Source organism: Ahaetulla prasina, chromosome 4 (assembly GCF_028640845.1).
Source record: "Ahaetulla prasina isolate Xishuangbanna chromosome 4, ASM2864084v1, whole genome shotgun sequence".
NCBI lineage: Eukaryota > Metazoa > Chordata > Lepidosauria > Squamata > Colubridae > Ahaetulla > Ahaetulla prasina.
The window spans coordinates 56,495,496-56,517,841 of NC_080542.1; the positions used below are offsets into that span (position 1 = coordinate 56,495,496).

The 22,346-nt window shown below is 40.1% G+C and overlaps 1 protein-coding gene across 10 annotated transcripts in view; it reads left to right on the forward strand.

Moving 5' to 3' along the window:
* Positions 1-22,346, forward strand: part of CENPC (centromere protein C) — an 84,351-nt gene that overhangs the window by 50,716 nt on the left and 11,289 nt on the right. For 2 of the 10 annotated variants that reach the window (XM_058181422.1, XM_058181417.1), the window contains 3 exons: positions 1,713-1,803; positions 4,828-4,899; positions 5,957-7,601. In XM_058181422.1, coding sequence (XP_058037405.1) covers positions 1,713-1,803; positions 4,828-4,899; positions 5,957-5,973 — 180 coding nt within the window. In that variant the 3' untranslated portion in view covers positions 5,974-7,601. Of the gene's footprint in view, positions 1-1,712; positions 1,804-4,827; positions 4,900-5,956; positions 7,602-14,855; positions 14,966-22,346 lie in introns of those variants that run through there. The other 8 variants (XM_058181418.1, XM_058181419.1, XR_009154945.1 and 5 more) reach the window with 8 other exon arrangements.

Here is a 22,346-nt window from a genome sequence, read left to right on the forward strand (position 1 = left end):
TCTATTATAATGTAATGATCTCTGATAAAGCTGTTTAGAACCTAAGTTTTGAACTCCACTATTGATTCTTGAGTTGGACCATAAGAAAGGCTGAGCGCCAAAGAACTCTGGTGCTGGAGAAGACTCCTGCGAGTCCCTTGGACTGCAAGGTGGTCAAACCAGTCAGTCCTAGAGGATATCAACCCTGACTGCTCTTTAGAAGGCCAAATTCTGAAGATGAAAACGGCTGGAAGCTTGAAAGGAACTTTGCTTAAATATTTTTTTTCTTGCAAGATATCCTTAATTCAGGAATTGCTATTTTGTTTTTCTTATGGCAAGAAACTAGTACTGAAATTATAGAGACCCAAGTATAGATAGTCCTTGTTTAGCAGTCACAATTGAAAGGCTGTTACTAAGTGCTACAGTCAATATGTAAAAAATAACATGACCATGATGAGTTTATATCACTTCCCTTTTGATCATTTGTCATATGTGAGGGAGCTAATAAAAGGTTAATTAGCAATAGCATGTAGACTTATATACCATCCCTTTACAGCACCCTCTGGTGGCTTACAATGTCAGCATATTGCCCTCAAGAATCTGGCTCTTCATTTTACTGACTCTGAAGGATGGAAAATGAGTCAATCGTGAGTGGGTCAGGATTGAACTTCTGGCAGTGGGCAAAGTTAGCCTCCAGTACTTCATTCTAACTGCTGTGCCACCAGAGCTCCTTATTCCACTGCTAGTCAGAAGCAGGGCTTAGATTTGGGTATAGTAGAAGGAACATCTTCATCAGTCTTAGTTCTGCTTCCAAGAGAAGAAGAAAGACTTCATGTCAAAAATGAACTCTTAAGCTCATAGATGAGTAAAGAAAGGTCTATCAGATTTCTATCCAAATCCCAACTATCCTAGGGATTACATTTGTGTGAAGAACTTTTAAGAATTTGCCTCAAGTGAACAGTGGAAGAGATGGAGACAATTAGATTATTTGTTTCTTCCTATTTGCAAAATAGGCTAATCAGATAGGAAATAATGATTTATGCCATTATGCTATTATCAAATTCTAACTTGTTTAGGTTGCACAGTTGCAATTTGATCATCTAAAGTTGAGACCAATTAACAATTCCCAAATAAACAACTATTCTTCCTATCAGGAATTATGGAAAACATGGGCCCTGTTGTGCTGTTAAGAAAGATATTATATATTGAATGTTGCTTTATAGGAGAATTCTGATTCGTGAGATATGCATTTTCTTTCTAAATATATCTGTTCTGATATCCTTCATACTCTGATGATAGGCTGTTCTTGTTATTTTTTAAGGAATAGCTGTTTGATTCTTCCTAAAAATGAATGGAAATATTTAGGACCATGATGCAATGACATAGAATTTAGTAGTCCTAGTTTCCATGGCATCTGGAGTGAAATGCAAAACCTTGATATAATGTTTCAATAATTAATGAAATGATGTGAATCGCCAAAGCAGATATTCATTACTGTCTCTTAATATTATTATGTATAGGATACTTTGAGCCTATTCCTGAACCTGACAAATAGAACCTGAGTTTGGAGTACAATCAAAATGCAGTGTTGTAGGTCTTATTTTTATGTAGTCAGATTTAAGATTCAAGAGTCTGCTTAATTTTAAGATTAAAGAAAGTAATTTGCTATCAAGTTTCCAGGGAATAAATAAAACATGTAATTAAAATTATGTTTATGGCTTTTTTCCCCCAAGGTTTTTCACATTAGTTGTGGCAAACTTCTTCTTATGCTGTATGATCAAAGCTATTGTTTGACTGCTGGAAATTATTTTTTTATTCCACCAGGTAAATGAACTGATATTTTTCTTATTAGAAAGGGTGAAAGTAAAAGAAATGCAAACATTTAATAAAGGAAATACTTTTATTTTTTGTAGCAGTAGTAGCATCATACAGGTAGTCCTTTACTTACAATCATTCATTTAGTGACTGTTTGGAGTTATGGCACAGAAAAAGGTGACTTATGACTGTTTTTCAAACAACCATTGCAGAATCCTCATGGTCACATGATCAAAATTCTGACACTTGGCAACTGGCATGTTTGCAGTGTCTTGGAGTCATGTGATTATCTTTTGAACCCTTCTGACAAGCAAAGTCAATTGAGAAGCCAGATTTACTTAACTAACTTACTAACTTAAAAATTGCACTGATTTAAGAACAGCTGTGGCAAAAAAAAATGTAAAATGGAGTAAAATTCACTTAACTGTCTTGCTTAGCAATGGAAATTTTGGACTCAATGTTGTAAGTCAAAGACTACCTGTATTATTTGTGTTATGCATATTTGAGTGATTAAGAATGATGGCTTCTGATCATAAGAAACCACAAATAGCTATTATTTTTTCCTATTCCTTCTGGGTCTTGAACCAAAAGAAAGACAAATGCTTTCTTTCTAGACCATATGTATATATTCTCTATCTTTCACACAAGGCATGGGAACAGCTATGGATTAGAATTAGATGTGGTGCCATGTCATTTCTTGAAAATGTACAAGGAATTCACATCTGGAATGTTTTGAATTGGTTGTGTTTTATCTGAAAAACATCTTAAAAAGAGGTTCTTTGGAAAAGTTTTGAATGTTTCAGCCACATAAAGCAATGGGAACAAAAAACAAAGCTGCTCGGTTGTTCCCTCCCTCTTATTTTTGACCCTTAAGACATTAGAGTAGATACTGAAATAGTTAGTTCCATCTGCAATATGTCTGTTTATTTACAAGACATCTTCCAAAAATGTTTTTAGGAATCTACTATGCTTTGGATTCACATGGGAGGTAAACAATCCATATTTGCATCCCTTTAAATCAGTAAATGTTTTGGAGGATAATGCATCAGTTGTTTCTCATCACAAGTTTTTCAGGTCAAACTATTCAACATTTTCTGGGTTCCAGTCTAACAAATAATCTAAGTTGCTTAGAGTATTGTTTTGTTAGAACACAACCAACATCAGAATATTACAGTTGATATTAATTTGTTCCAAACGCAAAACAAAATTTTTGCACAAATTTATAATCTGGTTGTACTTCAAGACCAATTCACTCACAATTTAGAATGGAGCAGGGTTTTTATACATAGTTTGTAGCTGAGAAAAGACACAATTGTTTTAAAGAGTTGCAAAAAGATGCTATGTGAATGAGAATCGCTGTTCATTCTTGTCATGGATGCCTTCACACAAAATTTGTATCACAGTACCCCCTTCATTTTTCCCTACACTGACAATGTCCACTTTCAGCTGGCATTAGGAAAGACCTGCAGTGCTATGTCTAGATATGGAATGACTTTCTTAGTCAATTGCGTTTGCAATTAAAGACCGAGTATCTAGAAACTAGCCTGAACACTCAACCATCCAAGTAAGCAGTGATGAAAACCAACTTGTGTTACTTAGGATCCCATCTGCAAAATAAAGTGGCATTAATGAAGCAATGCACACAAAGATGAATGCAGCATAACTGTTGTAGAAATCATTGGATTGCTCTGCGATAGGCATATGTCAATTCACCAAAAGTATAAAATGATGGTCTGTTCAGTAGTTCTATATGCTTCTGAGTGGTGGCCAACTCCCAAAAGGGCTAAGTACCCTCTACATCCCATGGGAATGTGCCTGTTCATTGGTCATTAGATGTTTCCTTTCTTGACCATGTCAGTGATGATACAGTTTGACAGCAGGTAGGCATTGCACCAATAACAGAAAATGGGGAAAATGTCCATATGGTGCTGCCTTATTCTACTAGGAGCACCCTATCCTGTTGCCTGCACTGGCTACCCCTGTAACATCCACGACAAATGCCAGTACAGAGGATCAAAGATGGTAGGATACAAGATGGAAATGAAAATCATCCTGTTGGACTAGCCAATGGCTGCATTTGATCATGTGGAATGTATTTGTCAATACAAAAATTGGACTCTGCACCTCTGAGAAAATACTAGGAGGAAGAGAGATATTATGTGTGCATTCAAAGCTTTCTTTGGAAGCATCTTAGAACCAAACCCAAGCCATTGCACAGCCCTATTAACTTTTAAAAGTTTTTAAAAATATCCACGATAGAAGTATGAAAATCGTTGTTTTTTTCCTTTGTTCTAGAGACATATAATTGAAAGAAATATGAGAAGAGATTTAAATGAATGCTTTTTTAAAAAAAATGCTAGTCTGTATTCCTGCTGCTTGAAAGTTTTACAGTCAGACAAAAGATGAATTCTTCTGAATTCACTGACATAAATATTTTTTCCAAAAATATTTTTTACTTCTGTATTTTCAGCCTCTTACTTAAGCCTTTCTGCCACCTGAAAGGGGTCCAATCCACTTTTCATCTATAGGTTCAGCTGTCAATTTTAGTTTTCCTTCCATCCTTTCTTTTTTTACAGCCTGATCAAGGAAGGCTCAATAAAATAGGGAGAGGAATATAGTTCAAAGGATATGAAATGAGAATATTTACTTTAATTCTTACTCAAGATCTTTTTGTATAAGCAATAGAATGAGGCCAGTTAAAATGTAATCCAAGGTCTATCGAAGAATCTTGAGTATTGATGTGAACTCCTCTTCCCCATAATCTAAGCAAAATAAGAATCTCTAGTTCATTACACCATTAGTTGTTAAAATTTGCATAACAAACAGCAAGGACATATGAATATTGATGATAGTTAGTTCATGAAAAATAATAAGACAAATTATTATGGGTAGTAAATTAAATTTAGAAGGGTTTTGTTATTTAATATTGAAATGCTTAGGAGGAATGTCCAAATGTATTCTGACTAAGTAATGATGCATCTTATTTGAAACACTTGAATCATTTGTTCTATAATGGAAATTATTTCATCGTAGGGAATGCATACAATTTACGTAATCTCTTGAACGAAGAATGTGTCATCCTCTTCACACAGTTGAAAGGAAAAGGTATGAAAAAATGTTTTGTTAAGTTTTAATTTTAGTTGAAGTAGATATATTGAAATCAAGGTATGTAAATTCATACCTTGAAGTATAAGTATAATATATACTTCATACCTTGAAGTATAAGTTTAAGTTTAAGTCTATAAGTATAAGTTTAAGTTTAAGTATTTGTTTAAGTATACTACATAAACAAATTCAAGTTTATGTCCCATTGAGGCTTTTTGTGATAAGTCTGAATACTTTCGTTTATTTGATTTCCAGCCTCTTAAATCACAGTATATAGTGTAATATTTATAAAATAGACTATATGCTTATTTCAATCCCCTATAGTTTTGTTTTTGGACAGCAGGTTTTCATAGCTCTAAGCAGTTTTAATATTCTGTTTTAACTCAATGAGACATAAAAAGTCTTCAGATTATCAGAAAAATGTTTATTGTGTAAAATGTTGTGAAGATAACAACGAAAAAGGACAGTAAGGGTGAATCAGCAGCTTTATAGTAAAATTAGTCTACTTAGTTTGTAGAAACATTTGCTAGAAATGTTTCAAAGATTTACATAAGTCAAGTCACATAACTTAAAACTACTTTAATCACAAGCTTAATATAACAAAACAAGGGTTCTAATATGCAATGCTAATACAAGCTATAAAACTTATTTTGCTTGTAGAGATCTTGAAAGATTTTGTTTTTATTGTTGGCATTGTGGTAGAATACCTGAATGGGGATAAAAGTTTGAGTCTCCCTCAAATCAAGTTTCCATCCTTGTGGGGGTATTTTTGGCAACAATACAAGATGGAAATTTTCCATTACCATCTTCTGGTATGGGACTGGTGTGTGTATGTATGTATGAGGCTTGTTTTTTTGGATTTTTGGGCTAGTCTTTTGCCTAGGGATTTCTTACTGGTCAGACCAAGTTTAGCTTTTTTGAAGATCAGCCAAGACTTTTCTTGATACTGCTACCTGCTGTCATGGATGTTGAGGACTTAATATATGTCAGAGATTATCAGGTGATGATTCTGAGCTATCAAATTCCTTCATATATCCTTCTGTGCTTTTTTTTACAGACCACCTTGACAACTAGGAAGTATGCTTATGGAGCAATTAATTTTCATGTAAGAAACTTGGAACTTTTTGAGCTTGCAAAGACTAGTATTCACTATATCTCAGATAACTTAGAAACAACTGAATTATGAATACAAAAAAAGGGGGAAATGACTAACAGAAGTGACAAATTTAGAAAAAGGAGCATGGTTTTAATCATCTGATAGGTGTAAACTTACTGCATGGGAGGGGAGAAGCTTTGCAGTAAATGAGCTTTGCAGTAGTAACCTTCATGCAAAGTTGGGAAAAGATTAAGTGCCTGGCTAAATATAAAAGATTAATCTCTTTTGCACTTCTGAGAAACTCAAGAATCTGCCAAATGTTAAACAGAAGGAAAATTCCTTAAATTCAGCCATCCTTGAAAATTCCTAATTAATGTGAAAGATGTTCTTAAGTTTTTGTTTTTATACTTTTACTGGACCTCTGCTTGAAATATATGGACATATTTGCATAATAGAAAACAAGGAAGGCCATATTAAAGATGCTTCTCTTCACTCTGTTTCCTTCTGCTTGAAATATATAAATATATAATTTGCCTAGTAAAACCTGGAAATGGCTTATAAATTGTAATTAAAACACAGAAATAAAAAATAGATTTTTTTAAATAGAGTGAGATAGTGAAAAGGCAATATATTACTTGAAGGAGCTGTTCCTCTGATTTTAGTTAATTAATGAGTGAGAAAATATCTTGCTGTTTAGTGCATATCTATAAACTGCATTCAAATTTGAAATATTTTAGATGAGACTCATACTCGTATGACAGCATTTTAAGTGCACATTTATTTCCAATTGTTACAGATAATTTGATTTAAATTAGCATTAGAGCTCTAGGTTCTACTTTTACTGTCTAATGAAATTATTATGTGGGACTATGTGGGAGAGCTAACATAATTGGAAAATGTGAAAGATTTGTATGTTAATATAAACAACTACATTATCTTATTTTCAGAAAAGTAATCTCTAATGTAAACTTGAAACCATAATTCTTGAACCAGCTTGAAGATCACAATCTGCTTAAAAACTAAAGAATTCTTTAAATCCCATTTTTGCCCAGATGCCTTCTAGTTCTACTGTTTGCAGTTAGGGTTTAAATGTTTTTCATAGCTATTTTGTACATTCTGATGGTTTATACATTCTATTCTGATGTGGTTTTTTTAAACCAAGTAGTTTAAAACATTATGCAAAATTAAAGTCATCCTGTTAAAAATTTATTTTATGTGAGTTTCTCTTGAAATGTAGGAAGTTTTATTTCCAGGAATGTGGCATGAATGTTGTCAGAATTGTTCATATGAACTTTCTTTGGTTCAAGGGAGTTTCAGAATTTTATATTCTGAAATGTGTTAAGGTGTTAAGATGTTACGTTTTAAAATACAATTTATTACCGGGGCTGCCTTTTATTACATTCCAGGTGTCTGTAATAACTATGTTCCAGAGGACATGCAGTGGCTATTAATAGATAGAAGAGAAGAGATAACGTATATTCAGAGACTCTAGTGTTGGATGTTGCTTTCAATTGTTCAGTAGATTGCCAGTTGAAATGCTTATTTTCTTCTCCCATTTTCATTATTTTTTGTATATATATTTTCACTTAATAAAATGTTAATCATACTTGTGTAGTCTGATTTTTCAAAGACTCCAGTTTTGCTGTATGATAAAATTTTAGGGAAAAAGAATGCTTCCATAGTATTTTGCAGCACAGATTCCGGAGAAATAAAAATCATATTTAAATAGAGTGTGGCAAAGAATACATACATTATTGTGAGGTATAATTATTTACCTGTTGGATTTATTGACCTCTTAATTAGACCAGACAGGAAACACAATGAGCTAATTCTATGTTATAAGTCTATCTTAACTGAAAATTGCAAATCTGAAAGTACAAATTCTCTGCCATTTTTTTATTGTCTGATAAGTTAGAATAGATCCTTTCTAAGTTTCTTTAATTCATCTTTATTTAACTACAGGCTCCTCCCTCTTTATCCGATCATTCCCTAGTCAGCACTCCTTCAACCCTCCCCCCTTCCAAGATCATTCCCAAATTCTGTTACCTATCTGGGTTGGTAGACTTTGTTTTCTTAATTCAATACATTCTGATTAAATAATTCTAATGGAGATATAGAGGTGTTTAATCGAGGAACTAATCTAAGACCGAAAAAAGTTTAGTCTGATATAATTCACAATTAGATGCTTAGCCCTCCCCAGGAGTACTTAAGACCCAATTCCAAATCCTAATGGTCACGTGACCATATGTCAGGGGCTCAGCAAAACTACCCTATAGTGAACAATGATCATAAAAGTAATTTAAAGAAAAAGATTATAAAATCAGGTTGGTTACGGAAGTGATCCTTTTTATGACCATAACAACTTAGCTAGCTAACAATGGGCAGGTTCCATTACAATTATAAATTGAGGACCTGTACTATTAGCATAAATTGATCTGGAACAGGACTTGAAAAACCAGGTTGTCCTTTAGGATGGCATGGTGTAATGGTATATGGCAGACCTGGGCATTTCATGCCCACATCCAGTCAGAGCGGCAGTGCAGCATCACTTCGTGGGGTTGACGTGGCAGGGCACCATTGGGGGGCACATAATCCTAGTTTCTCATGTGGCCCCTTGGGAAAATTAATTGCCCAGATAAAAGATAACTCAGGTAAAACAAAAACTTGTTATAGTTGGCCAGAAAAAGCTTGGATACACTAATGCTTAGAGTTTGGGGAAGAAACTCAACTTGAGTCTAGTACATGAGGGCAAGTACAATATTGCTGCTTTTACTGAAACTTGGTGGAATAAAACCCATGACTGAATATACAATAGAAGGATACAAATTGTTCAAAAGAAATAGACCCAGTTCAGAAAGAGAAAGGAGTTGCATTATATATAAAGAATTGCTACACCTCTACAAAAATAAACAATGTTAAGGATGAAAGCCTTCTTGAAAGTATTTGGGTGAATATTAAAGGATAAAGAAATGACATTGCTACAGGTGTGTTCTATAAGCTACTCAACCAAGTGGAGGAAATAGACAAACTTTTTGTTAATCAGCTAGCCAAGATGTGCGTAAAACACACAATTGTAATAATGCAGAGTTTGTTTCCCAGCTTTAACTACACTGGGAAACAAACTGCATCAGCAACACTGGGGGGGAAAACTGCATTGGGAAACAAAACAAATTCTGCAACAAGAGGGATATCAAACAGATTTCTGATGTGCCTAGCTAATAACTTTGTCATCCAAAGGAGGTGGGAATTTAAGTTAGGAGTCTTAATCCTAACTAGTTGGGATGAAAGGTTAACAGAGTGGAAATTAGAAACTGGGGAAAAGTGTCCATACTAGAATTCACCATAAATTTATTTATTTATTTATTTATTTTTATACTTTTATACCGCACCATCTCCTGTAGGACTCAGGGTGGTTCACAGGCATATTAAAAATACAACAATAATAAATAAGCAATTTAAAATCCAATTAAAACAAAATATTATAATCGCCAAATCACTAAAACGGTAAAAAACCGGTTAAAATCCATTAAAATTGACTAAAATATTTTACTCTTAGGCTAGTCCAGCTTGTTGAAATAATAAAGTCTTCAATTCACGCCTGAAGGTCCGGAGGTCAGGGAGTTGCCGTAACCCTGGAGGAAGCTCGTTCCACAGGGCCGGTGCTGCCACAGAGAAGGCCCTCCCCCTGGGGGTCGCCAACCTACATTGCTTGGCCGGAGGAGGCCCGTTCTGTGGGAGCGCACCGGTCATTGGGAGGCTATCGGCGGCAGAAGGCAGTCTCGTAGATACCCCAGTCCTAAGCAATGGAGCGCTTTAAAGATGGTGACCAGAACCTTGAATTGCACCCGGAAGGCTACCGGCAGCCAGTGTAGGCCACGCAGGATAGGTGTTATATGGGAGCAACGCGATGCTCCCTCTATCACCCGCGCGGCCGCATTCTGGAGCCTCCTGGTGCTCTTCAAGGGGAGCCCCATGTAGAGAGCATTGCAATAGTCCAGGTGGGAAGTGACGAGGGCATGAGTGACCGTGCGTAAGGCATTCCGGTCAAGGAAGGGGCATAACTGGCGAATCAGGTGAACCTGATAAAATGCTCCCCTGGCGACGGCTGTCAAATGTTCCTCTAAGGACAGCCGATCGTCCAGGAGACGGCCTAAGTTGCGCATTCCACCCCTGGGGGTCAGTACTTCCCCCCCCCACAATCAGCGATGGTGTAAGCTGACTGTACCGGGACGCCGGAACCCACAGCCACTCTGTCTTGGAAGGGTTGAGTCGGAGCCTGTTCCTCCCCATCCAGACCTGCACGGCCTCAAGACACCGGCCCATCACCTCAACGGCTTCGTTGGGGTGGTTCGGGGTGGAAATGTACAGCTGTGTATCATCAGCGTACAGATGATAATCCACCCCAAAACCACGGATAACCTCACCCAGCGGCTTCATATAGATGTTGAACAGGAGAGGCGAGAGAACAGACCCCTGAGGCACCCCACAAGTGAGGCGCCTCAGGGTCGATCTCTGCCCTCCTGCCAACACCGTCTGCGAACGGTCAGAGAGATAGGAGGAGAACCACTGATAAACGGTGCCTCCCACACCCAATCCCCCTAACCGCCGCAACAGGATACCATGGTCGATGGTATCACAAGCCGCCAAGAGATCTAATAGCACCAGGACAGAGGAACAACCTCTGTCCCGGGCCCTCCAGAGGTCATCCACCAACGCGACCAAAGCCGTCTCAGTGCTGTATCCGGGTCTGAAACTGGACTGGAACAGGTCTAGATAGACAGTTTCCTCCAGGTATTGAGGAAGCTGATATGCCACCACACTCAACAACCTTCGCCAGAAAGCAAAGGTTGGAGACTGGACGATAGTTCGCTAATACAGCCGGGTCCAGGGAGAGCTTCTTAAGAAGGGGCCTCACCGCCGCCTCTTTCAAGGCGGAGGGGAAAACACCCTCCAACAAAGAAGCGTTGGTAACTCCCAGGAGCCAGCCTCGTGTGATCTCCCGTGTGGCCAGTACCATCCAGGAGGGACACGGGTCCAATAAACGTGGTGGGATTCAACCTACCCAACAACCTGTCCATGTCATCAGGAGTCACAGGATCGAACTCAGCCCAGATAACATTCTCAAGACTCGTTCCCGCCATCCCACCCGGATCTATCCAATCAGTGTCCAAGCCATCCCGAATCTGAGCGATTTTATCAGACAGATACTGTACAAAATCCTCAGCTCGTCCCTGTAAGGGGTCCTCCCGAGCCTCCTGCGTGAGCAGGGAGCGGGTCACCCTAAACAGGGTGGCTGGGCGATTATCTGCCAATGCGCTGAGTGCGGAGAAATAGTTATGTTTCGCTGCCCTGATCGCCAATAGATAGGTCTGAATATATGACCTCGCTAGTGTTCGGTCACATTCGGAGCGGCTGGACCTCCAGGCACTCTCTAGGCTTCTTTTCCGGCGCTTCATCTCTCTCAGCTCCTCATTATACCAAGGAGCTGGTCGAGTTCGTTGCCAGGTCAGAAGCCGCAAAGGCACGACGTGGTCCAAGGCGCCAGCCGGGGCCTCCTCCCAGGCGGCCGCCAGTTCCTCAGCCGAGCCGTGGGCTAAATCCCTCGGAAATGGCCCAAGCTCTGTCAGAAACCTCTCTGGGTCCATCAGACGCCTGGGACGGAACCATTGAACCGGTTCCGTCTCCCTGCGGTGAGGTGTAGCGGTCCGAAAGTCTACCTGAAGGAGTAAATGATCTGACCATGACAGGGGTTGAGATATTAATTCCCCTAACTTCAGATCATTAAGCCACTGTCCCGAGACGAAAATCAAGTCCAGTGTGTTACCCTTGACGTGGGTGGGGACGTCAACTACCTGGGTCAGGTCCAAGGCCGTCATGGAGGCCATGAACTCCCGAGCCGCCATTGACGATTTGCCTGCTGACGGCAAGTTGAAATCCCCCATGACCATAAGTCTGGGGGGTCTCAACCGCCGTCCCGGCTATCATCTCCAGCAGCTCGGGCAGGGCTGCCGTCACATAGCAAGGAGCCAGGTACGTAATCAGCAAGCCCACCTGTACCCCCTGGCCCCACCTCACTAAGAGGGATTCACAACCAGCTATCTGCGGGACAGCGACCTCCCTTGGATCCAGACTCTCGTTAATAACAACCGCCACCCCCACCCCTACCCTGGGCCCTCGGCTGATGGAATGCACGGAAGCCTGGTGGGCACATCTCGGTGAGGGGAACCCCCCCTTCCGTGCCCAACCAGGTCTCCGTAATGCCTATTAGGTCCGCTCCCCCCTCTTGAATAAGGTTGAATATGAGGGGGGGCCTTGTTCATGACGGACCTGGCATTGCACAACATCAATCGAAGGTCCAGGTTCCGGGGGATATCACCACTCGGGACATGAGTAAAGCCAAGGGGCCCGGAGTGTGGTATCGCTTTCAAACAGCGAGAACGCGCTCCCCGAACATGATACGAGCCCCTGCTTCCGCCATACCTGCCCCTCCCCCGTACCGTGCAGATGGAAATGCCCATACGTGGTCGTGCTTTAACCTCCTCCAAGACCTCCAATTTACGAACCTCCAGATCGTGAACTTTAGAAGGGACTAGCCTAACCCCCTGTGGGCGTGCCCCCTCACCCACCCCACCCCATAACCCATTGGTTGATTTAGATAAAAATTTACAAAAAGCTGAATTTAAAAACCTTCTTAACCCTCTCTTAGAAGCATGCCACCTCTCGGGATTCCAAAATCCGTCATCAAGGTAGGCCCTCGATAGGGAAGAGGGTCACACCCGCGAGAGGGGGGCATCTCATAGTGCAAGAAACTGGTTATATGAAAAAGTCATCAGAGTCTGAAGAAATGGTGGTATCCTGGTTTGTCGAGATCTTAAACGACAGTCGTTGGGTAGAGCCACCAGCTGGGAAACGAAGAGATCTCAAAAAATGCATGGTATAGACAGCATAGCCCTGGCTGGAACTAAGATGGTCCACCACCCAGGTTCTCACGAAGGTTCCAAAGAGGAGAGAAGAGCAGCGACCGTCGCCGCCGCGGGACGTCTTCCGCGATAGCCACTTGCCATCGCCGTCGTCACTGCCCTGGCATCCAGCAGCCACTCACGGAGCCCTCTAGGACCCCCCAGCGGAGCCCCCAAGAGGCCACAGAGCCCCTCACAGAGGGGAAGGGGGGGACAGTTACCGTCGCCAACACCGTCTTCGCCACCCCCATCAGGGTACTGCTGCCGGCATCACAGATGTTAAAGGCAACCACCGTCACCCCCGCACAGCAACCCCCAACAACATCTTTTGGGTACCCAGCAGGGCTCCAAAAGTTTCCCAAGTTGTTTAAGATGTTTAAGGGCCAAGGCCCAAGTGCGTCCAACCAAGGCTGTGGGCACCGCTGGCTCCCCAGGGTAAAAACCGCCATCTCTCCAACCGCCCCAGCCGCCCCAGCAACACCGACAAGACACAACATGCCAATATAACAAGCCGAGCCGAGCCGAGCTGATAGAAGAAAGCATCGGCGGCTGTCTCCCCCGACAAGTCAGCAGGACCACAGTCGCCCTCAAGGCCCAATCCGCCAATCTTCGCCATCACGACGTGCCTCAGCTCACCGCCTCAGCCAATCATCGGCCTTTCTGCCACCTCCGTTATCCCAGACCGCCTCACCGTCGTCACCACTGTTCATCCTCGCTGCCTCTGACCGTCCCAACATGAAACCGCCAGCCGCGAGCAGAGAAACGCCAGGGAATGATGGGAAATGCCGGGGAAGCCGGCGGCGGCTAGCCACCGCCCTACTCAGGCCCGCCGCGCCTGGAAACCGCGCCCAGGAACCGCCGTTTTCCATCTGTCCGCTCCATGCTCCAAACCTCCATTTCTGTCGACCCGACCATTCTCGAGGGTAAAAGAACCCTCATCGGGACGACGAGATGTTCTACTGCCAGGTACAGGGGCCATGATGGCAAAAAGCCCCCTCCTTAACCCAGCATAGCCAGGAACAAACCACCGGCCTCCGCTCTGTTCCACTATACCACCATCTTGCGCATGCTCCTTGCTCCCTCTCTTTAGAACAACGGAGTTGAAAGGGACCTTGGAGGTCTTGTAGTCCAACCCCCTGCTTAAAACTTCCAGTGTTGGAGCATTTAGAATTTCTGGAGGCAAATTGTTCCACTGATTAATTGTTCTAACTGTCCGGAAATTTCTCCTTAGTTCTAAGTTGCTTCTTTCCTCGATCAGTTTCCACCCATTGCTTCTTGTTCTACCCTCAGGTGCTTTGGAGAATAGTTTGACTGCCTCTTCTTTGTGGCAACTCCTGAGATATTGGAACACTGCTATCATGTCTCCCCTAGTCCTTCTTTTTATAAGACTAAATATATTCAGTTCTAGCAACGGTTGTTTATGTTTTATCCTTGAATCCCCTAATCATCTTTGTTGCTCTTCTCTACACTCTTTCTAAAGCTGTGATGGCAAACCTATGGCACGCGTGCCAGAGGTGGCACGTAGAGCCCTCTCTGCTGGCATGTGTGCTGTTGCCCCAGGTCAGATTTCTGTGGCGTTTCTTTTGTGAGCTTCTGCTTCCCTGCAAACGACAAAACAGAAGCTCATGAAAGAAAAAGATCTTACTTCTTGCTGCATTGTGCCCGTGTGTGGGTTTGCACATGTCCACGCATTCACCTGCATCTTTCCGTTTGGGCATGCACACGCAGTTTGGGCACTCGGTTTCTAAAAGGTTCGCCATCACTGTTCTAAAGTCTCAACATCTTTTTTACATTGTGGAGACCAAAATTGGATGCAATATTCCAAGTGTGGCCTTACCAAGGCATTATAAAGTGATATTAACACTTCATGTGATCTTGATTCTATCCCTTTGTTTATACAGCCTAGAACTGTGTTGGATTCTTTGGCAGCTGCTGCACAGTGCTGGCTCATATTTAAGTGATTGTCCACTAGGACACCAAGATCCTCCAACAATCTCCACTATTGAGCAAGGTACCACATAAACTATACCTGTGCATTTTGTTTTTCTTGCCTAAATGTAGAATCTTACTTTTTTCACTGTTGAATTTCATTTTGTTAGATGTTCAAGTCTGTCAAGATCCTTCTCTATTTTAAGCCTATCTTCTGGAGTGTTGGCTATTCCTATTAGCTTGGTGTCATCTGAAAATTTGATGCGTTCCCCATTTATCCCCTTGTCCAAATCATTGATGGATATGTTGAAGAGTACTGGGCCTAAAACAGCCCTGGGGTACCCCACTGTATACCTCCCTCCATGTACAGTAGATGCAGTTCCATTGAGGACTACATGTTGAGTGCAGTTGCTCAGCCAGTTATGAATCCATCTGGTGGTGATGCTGTCTAACCCACATTTTTCTATTTTATCAAGTAGTAGGTTATGGTCTACTTTGTCAAATGCCTTACTGAAGTCCTAGTAAATTATATTGACAGCATTCCTCTCGTCCACTAGTTTTGTCACTTTGTCAAAGAATGCAATAAGATTAGTCTGGCCAAAAAAAAAATAAAAAAACCAATACTTAATTATACATATTACAACAGCAGCAAGAATAATATATGCACAAAATTGGAAAAATAATAATACACCAACAGAAGAAAATTTGATCAGAAAAGTTTTGGAGTGCATATAGATGGAGAAACTCACAAAAATACAAGATAAGGAGGAAACAGAATACTACATAGTATGGGAGAAATGGTATGAATGGCTAGAGGAGAGGGCAAGGAAAGATTAAATGAGGAAGATACAGGAGTTGAAATGTAGCAACAAAGAAGTGGAAATGGAACTGACACAGAATGTATGATTGAAATTGAGTACAATTTTATTTATATATATCAATATTAGAATCATGTATGAACAGTAAATGGAAGTAAGAGAGAAAATAGATATGTAAGACATGATTAGTGATGCACAAATGTTGTAAAGAAGAAAATTGTAAAAATTTCTTTTTTTAAAAAAAACTTCAATAAAAATTATTTTTTTTAAAAAAGATTAGTCTGGCAGGATTCTGTGGATGGAAATCCTAGAGGGAAAAATTGTTCAAGATGCCTGGGAAACCCTGAAAAAGAAGATAGTAAAACCCAAACAAAATACCCCAAAGAAAAAAGAGACTCCAGACAAAACCATCAAGGCTGCACAAAAAGCTCACTAATAAACTGAGAGACTAACTTTATAAAAAAATGGAGAGGGGCACATAACTAAAACAGAATACCATTAAATAGTCCAAATCTGCTGTTATAGAGTTGGGAAGATTTAAGACTAAGAATAAACTAAGATTTGCAATCAATGCAAAAAAATAACAAAAAAAGTTGTTGCAAAGGTGCTTTTCAAAAGGCAATTGAATTTTCTTGAAGGAAATTCAGTTGTGATTGAAAAGGACCTTTGGGACAGTCATGACCTGGATGACTGAGAATCTCCATAGACAATAAAAAAGTTTCAATATATACGTAACAAGAAGAAAATCAAGGAAATGATGATATTATCCATTCATCGTGTCTGAGTTTTGATGAACCTATGGGCCAGGTCTCTCACATCTTCCAATTTTGCACTACTTCTTTGAATTTTTTAATGCTATGACTAGTGTCAGCTTTCATGGTGTCCAGTCACTGTGTGTTTTGATGGCCTGGTTTCCATTTACGGTTAACTCTTCAAACATAATTACTTTCTCCAATAAATTTCCCTGCATGACATGGCCAAAATAAATGTGGCCAAAAAAAATGATTGGTCCACTAATAGGGGAAAATGGCAAGAAAATAACAGGCAACAGGGAGAAAGAAATGCTTAATATCTTCTTTATAAATATCTTTAGAACATTTATAAAAAAGAAAAAATAACTATCAAAAGTAGTATGGGAGACAGAACAAAAGTGCAGGTCAAAATACAGTAGGCAAGGAATTGGATGAATTCAAATTGATGAGACCTGATGGCTTATGTCCCAGGGATCTGAAGAAGCTGGCAGATATAATCTTGAAACCACTGAATAACATTTTAGAGCTCCTGCCAGAGGACTGGAAAAGAGCTGAAGTGGTTCCAATCTTGAAAAAGAGTAAAATTGGAAACAGGAACAAAACTGGAATCTACAGACCAATCAGTTTGATACCAATACCCAGGAAACTCCAGAAAAGGTCATAAAGCAACGGATTTGTGAGCACTTAGAAATGAACAAATTGATCACTAGAGGCTAACATGGGTTTGTTGAAAGCAGGTCATGTCAAACAAATCTTACTGCCTTACTTAATACAATGATTAGTGGATCAAGGAAATATTGTAGACATTGTTTGAATTGCAGTAAGGTATTTCACAGAGTCAACCACAGCTTATTTCTTGATAAGATAAAAAAGTGTGGAATAGACAGTACCACTAGATGGATTCTCAACTGGCTGAGTGTGTAGTCCTCAATTTTGCAGACAGCTGGGGCAATTGCTAACACTTTGGAAGATAGACTTATGATTCAGAATGATCTTGACAGACTTGAGCCTGGGCCCTATCCAGCAAGATGTAATTCAGTGGTGAGAAAAATAAAGTCCTGCACTTAGACAAGAAAAAAATATCCCCAAAATGTCCTGCACGTAGGAAAAATGTCCCAAATGTCCCATTTTCAAGAAACAACTTTTCTTTGAAGTTGTTTTGCTTCTCATCCAAGAAGCTTCTTCAGCTCTGACTAGATGGTGGGGAATGGAAGAATGTATATTTCTTTCAGACAATTAGTCATTTATATTTTTTTAGAGAGTCTTTGAAGTCATTTGGAGATTTATCCTTCCCCCTCTGTTGAGAGACAGCTGTTCAATTTTGACAGAATAGTGTTGTGTCTTGTCCGCTCTCACAGCAGCCGGGGCCTTCTTATCTGCTCCCGAACACGGAGGAATGTATGCCTCCCGGCCCCAGTCCTGGCTCCATGCCCAGACAAGCTGAAGAGGAGGGGGCACCTCCCGGTCCCAGCCCTGGCTCCATGCCCAAGCAGGCTGCAGAGGAGGGAGCATCCCCCGGCCCCAGCTCTGGCTCCATGCCCAGGCAAACGGAGCAGCTAGACCCCTCCCCCTCCTCCACAGCATGTGAGCCTGAGGAAAGTTTATTTCCAACAGCTGCTGATTGGAGTGACCCTCACATCAGAAGACTGGATAGGCAGAGGCAACAGAAGGAAGGGAGGGGCAGGCCTTAATGAGTGCTGAGTCATGGAGCCACACCCCATGGCCTATATAAAGGATCTGCTTTCTGGCAGTCTCTGAGTCAGGCAAAGTCGAACTTATCTTGCTGAAGTCACTTTCTGGTCTCCTGCCTGCTCTGAGGACTTTGCTAGGACTTTGGGCAGAGCTGCAGAGGCAAGCCTGATTCGGATTTCCCTGACCCGGCCGTCAGCGGAGGAGTGGGACACAACAAATAGCTTCTTTGACCCCTCTTTCAAACCAGTGGTTTTGTCTGTCCAAAATGGTATCTTCAAAAGAGTGGTTTTGTCTTTTAAATGCAGATGGACTGCCGAATCTAGTCCTGATGGGTTTTTTTCTCCTATGTTGTGCCATGTGTTTATGAAATTGTTTTGTTTCACCAATTTACAGATCTGTACATGGCTCACTGCCTTATACTTGCTCAGTTTGTGTCTGGGTGTTTTATCCTTGGGGAACAAGGATCCTTGGGTGAACAAGCTTTTGCCTTAGTCTATTCGTGGGTTTGAAGTGTGCACGTATGTTGTGTTGGCTGAAGATCCTCTTGAGCTTTTCAGATGTTCCTGCAATGTATGGAATGACAACCAAATGAATGGTTGTAAGTCAAGGACTAAAGATTTCCCCTGTTCAGTAGAGACCAATTCAAGGAAGTAATGCTAATCTCCAATTTGCAGCCGAGGGAGCTTGTGTTGTCTAACAGATACTTCTATCAACATGTGGTCGGCATGAAAATAAGGAATGCAGTAACTTTCCTGCCAAAGCTGTACCTATTTATCTACTCACATTTGGATGTTTTCAAACTGCTAGGTTGCTTGGAACTGGGATGAGTAATTGCCAAGTTGAGAACTATCTGTAGCTGAACTGTGTGATTCAGCAATAATAATGAAGATGAAGTAATATCGGTAGTCTTTACCCATTTTTTAAAGAAGTTCTTTAGCTACACTGAATTGTTTATATCCACTTACTAGATTAAAAAATGGTCTGTGGCTAGATATAGATTCTATGGTTAAATAAGTAACTGAGGTTTCTTTGGAATATTTTAAATAGAAAAATCTATCAAAACTCAGAAAACACCTCCCCTTTTCTCCTATATGCAGAGGATCAACAGACTTGGGAGCAGTGAAGAAGATGCTATACCCCTCATGAATGAGCTAAAAACTGCAAGACATGGCCAGTAACTTTGAAGTAGAATGTGGCATTTACTACTTCTAGTAGTCTTGACTTCTTTCTGAACTAAATTGAGACATCTGGAAATTGTGGGGAAGAAATTAGATAAATCTTTGATCTCCCTGCAGAGCCCAAGGCCATTCCTCCAAAGTGTAATATGAGACGACAGAAGGGGAAAGTATGAAATCACATTAATTAATTATTAATTAATTACATGTAATTAATGCAATTTAATGCTACATTAATTACATTTACATTTGAATTAAATGTAATATAAATTTTGCCTTAACCCTACCTGTTTTGTTTTTTATTCTCTAATTTGAAGTTATGACCTCTGGTAAGTTTCACAGAAGCCAAGTGACACACACACCATCCAAAAATAGCTCTCTTTTTAATAAATCCCAGTAAAATACTACATATGCTGCTGATTAGTAGCTTTAGTAGCTTTGGGGAAAAAATTAAATTAAAAGCATACAACTGTATTCAAGGCTGCAAGGATAAATTGGGCATTCAGTGAGATGAGATGCTAAATACATTTTACTGCTTTTGAACAGCCTTTTAAAATTATTATTGGGAACACATTGTATATATTACCCAAATTCTGTTATATTCCTGATAAGAAGGCATATAATATGTAAAAGTCACTACTGAAATCCTCCTTGAGTTGGGCTTAATATCTACTGATGTCATGGATATATCATGGATATATCCATGATATAGTTATCTTTGCTATAAAATAAAACAGGTTTAGCTTTCCTTGTTCCCTGAAGTTTTTTATTTTTAATTTCCCAAATATGCTATCCCTTGTTTTTTTTCATTTACCTATCTCCCCTCCTAGTGGTAACCTAAAGCAAGCTCATTGCCCTTTGCAGGCCAACCAATATCAAGAAGATGTTGCCAATGGTATTGCTGAGAAATAAAATAATGTTACAATTAGAAGAAAATACCTGAAGTTTGGTTGGCATGGCTTTTAATAATGCAGTAAGGTTTACATAGATTTTAAAAATGGTTATGCGAAAAGTGTCATATTGAGAATAAACCTAGGCTGTGCCCAAAAATATCTCAATTCACAAGAAACATTATATAAAAAAGAAACACAGGCAAAGAAAAATGCTTTACATATCAAGATTGCTAATGAATATATAAAACTTAAAGTTGAGAAAAAATTTAACTGCAGAGGGGTATAGTTTTCAAAGGTTTTTATATGTGCAATTAGGAGAAAGATTTAATATCGAAAAAAAAGTAACTGGAATTGAACTATATAAGATGGGATTTGAAATTACCTAACATGCCAATGACTATAAACTTTTGCTAAGGTTTGAAATAGAAAAAGAGCATGTGAAACATTGGATGATAAAATGGGATACTAATATAATGCTTTATACAGATGGAGCAAAGGGAGGAATATGAGTAAAAGGATTTAATTTTTAATTGTGATGTACAATTGCTATATAATGCCAGAGAAACTATCTAAGACATATAACAGTATAATGGATCAATGCTGGAAATAAGAAAAACATTAAGGGGCAATTTTTAGATTTGTGTGAGTTTGTTTCTGTTGTGTTCCTGTCTGGTTTTGTCATCCTTGTCATTTTTAAAAGTTCTTTTATGGGACTTGGTTGGTGAGAGAGCACTATTCAAATTTAAACTGATTTCATTCTATCTTATTGAAACTGGTTTTGGATTCCAAAAGCTGGCCTCCTTTATGAAAAGGCTTTAAAATGCTACCAGACATTTGCTTCTGAATCACAACAACAAAATGTAACCATAAGAACATCAACTCCAGACAACCACTAAATGGCAGTATTGTATCAGAGAAGAAAGATTTTATTTGTCAACAAAATCTGCAGTGTGGCCTTTCAGTCTTGATACACATTCTGAACCAATATTCAATTTAGTTTTAATGGAATGCTAGAACTAAAGAAACCTGGAACTGAATTAGCTAAATTCACAATATACAATATTTTGATATATACAATTATCTACTTTTCCTATAAAAATGGTGCTAACACTCCAATGAATCTGAATTAAATTCTCCATGCTGGCTTTTAGGTTTTTTAAAAAAAATGTTATAATTTAAAAAGAAAAAATATCCTTGGCCATTAATATTTTTATCTGTCAGAATCAGCTGAAGTTCAGTGGTCACTCTTTTCTTTTCCCCCCCAAGTGTTTACTATATATAATATATATATACTACATAGTGCTGCCGTGTAACGGGGTGAGCTCCCGTTACTTGTCCCAGCTTCTGCCAACCTAGCAGTTTCGAAAGCACGTAAAAATGCAAGTAGAAAAAATAGGGACCACCTTTGGTGGGAAGGTAATAGCGTTCCGTGCGCCTTTGGTGTTGAGTCATGCCGGCCACATGAACACAGAGACGTCTTCAGACAGCGCTGCCTCTTCGGATTTTAAACGGAGATGAGCACCGTCCCCTAGAGTCGGCAACGACTACCACGTATGTGCAAGGGAATCTTTACCTTATATGTATATGTATATGTAAATATATATGTAGGTCTTGGCATTTTTGGTCTTTACCCGTGTAAGGTTATGTAAGGTTGTAACATTGCCAAGATACTCTCAACCTTACACAGGAAAAGACCCCAAAATGCCAAGACCTACACACCTATACCTGTGAAAACGTACGAAAACAAATTTATATATATATGCATGTATATACTTATATATAGCCTTTGTCAATAAATGAGTCCCAGCCACAAAAATTGACCCTGGACCCAGGACAACACACAACGCCACCACTAATCATCCTCACCAGATTCAAACCCAAACCCATCCCACAGATGAAACACAACCACCATCCAGAAGCCAGACCATGCTGACACCACTGGCTGCTGCACCCCCCTCCGATTCCCACACAAAGCAGGCTGACACACACCAGGAACACATGACAGGACCTCGGACTCAGAGCCAAACCAGGGCCTGGGATGCTGCATCACAGCCATCTGCTCAAGACATCACATCACAGAACTTCAGAGGCGACAACACCAAAGCTCAGGAACAAAAGACCAGGACCACACCC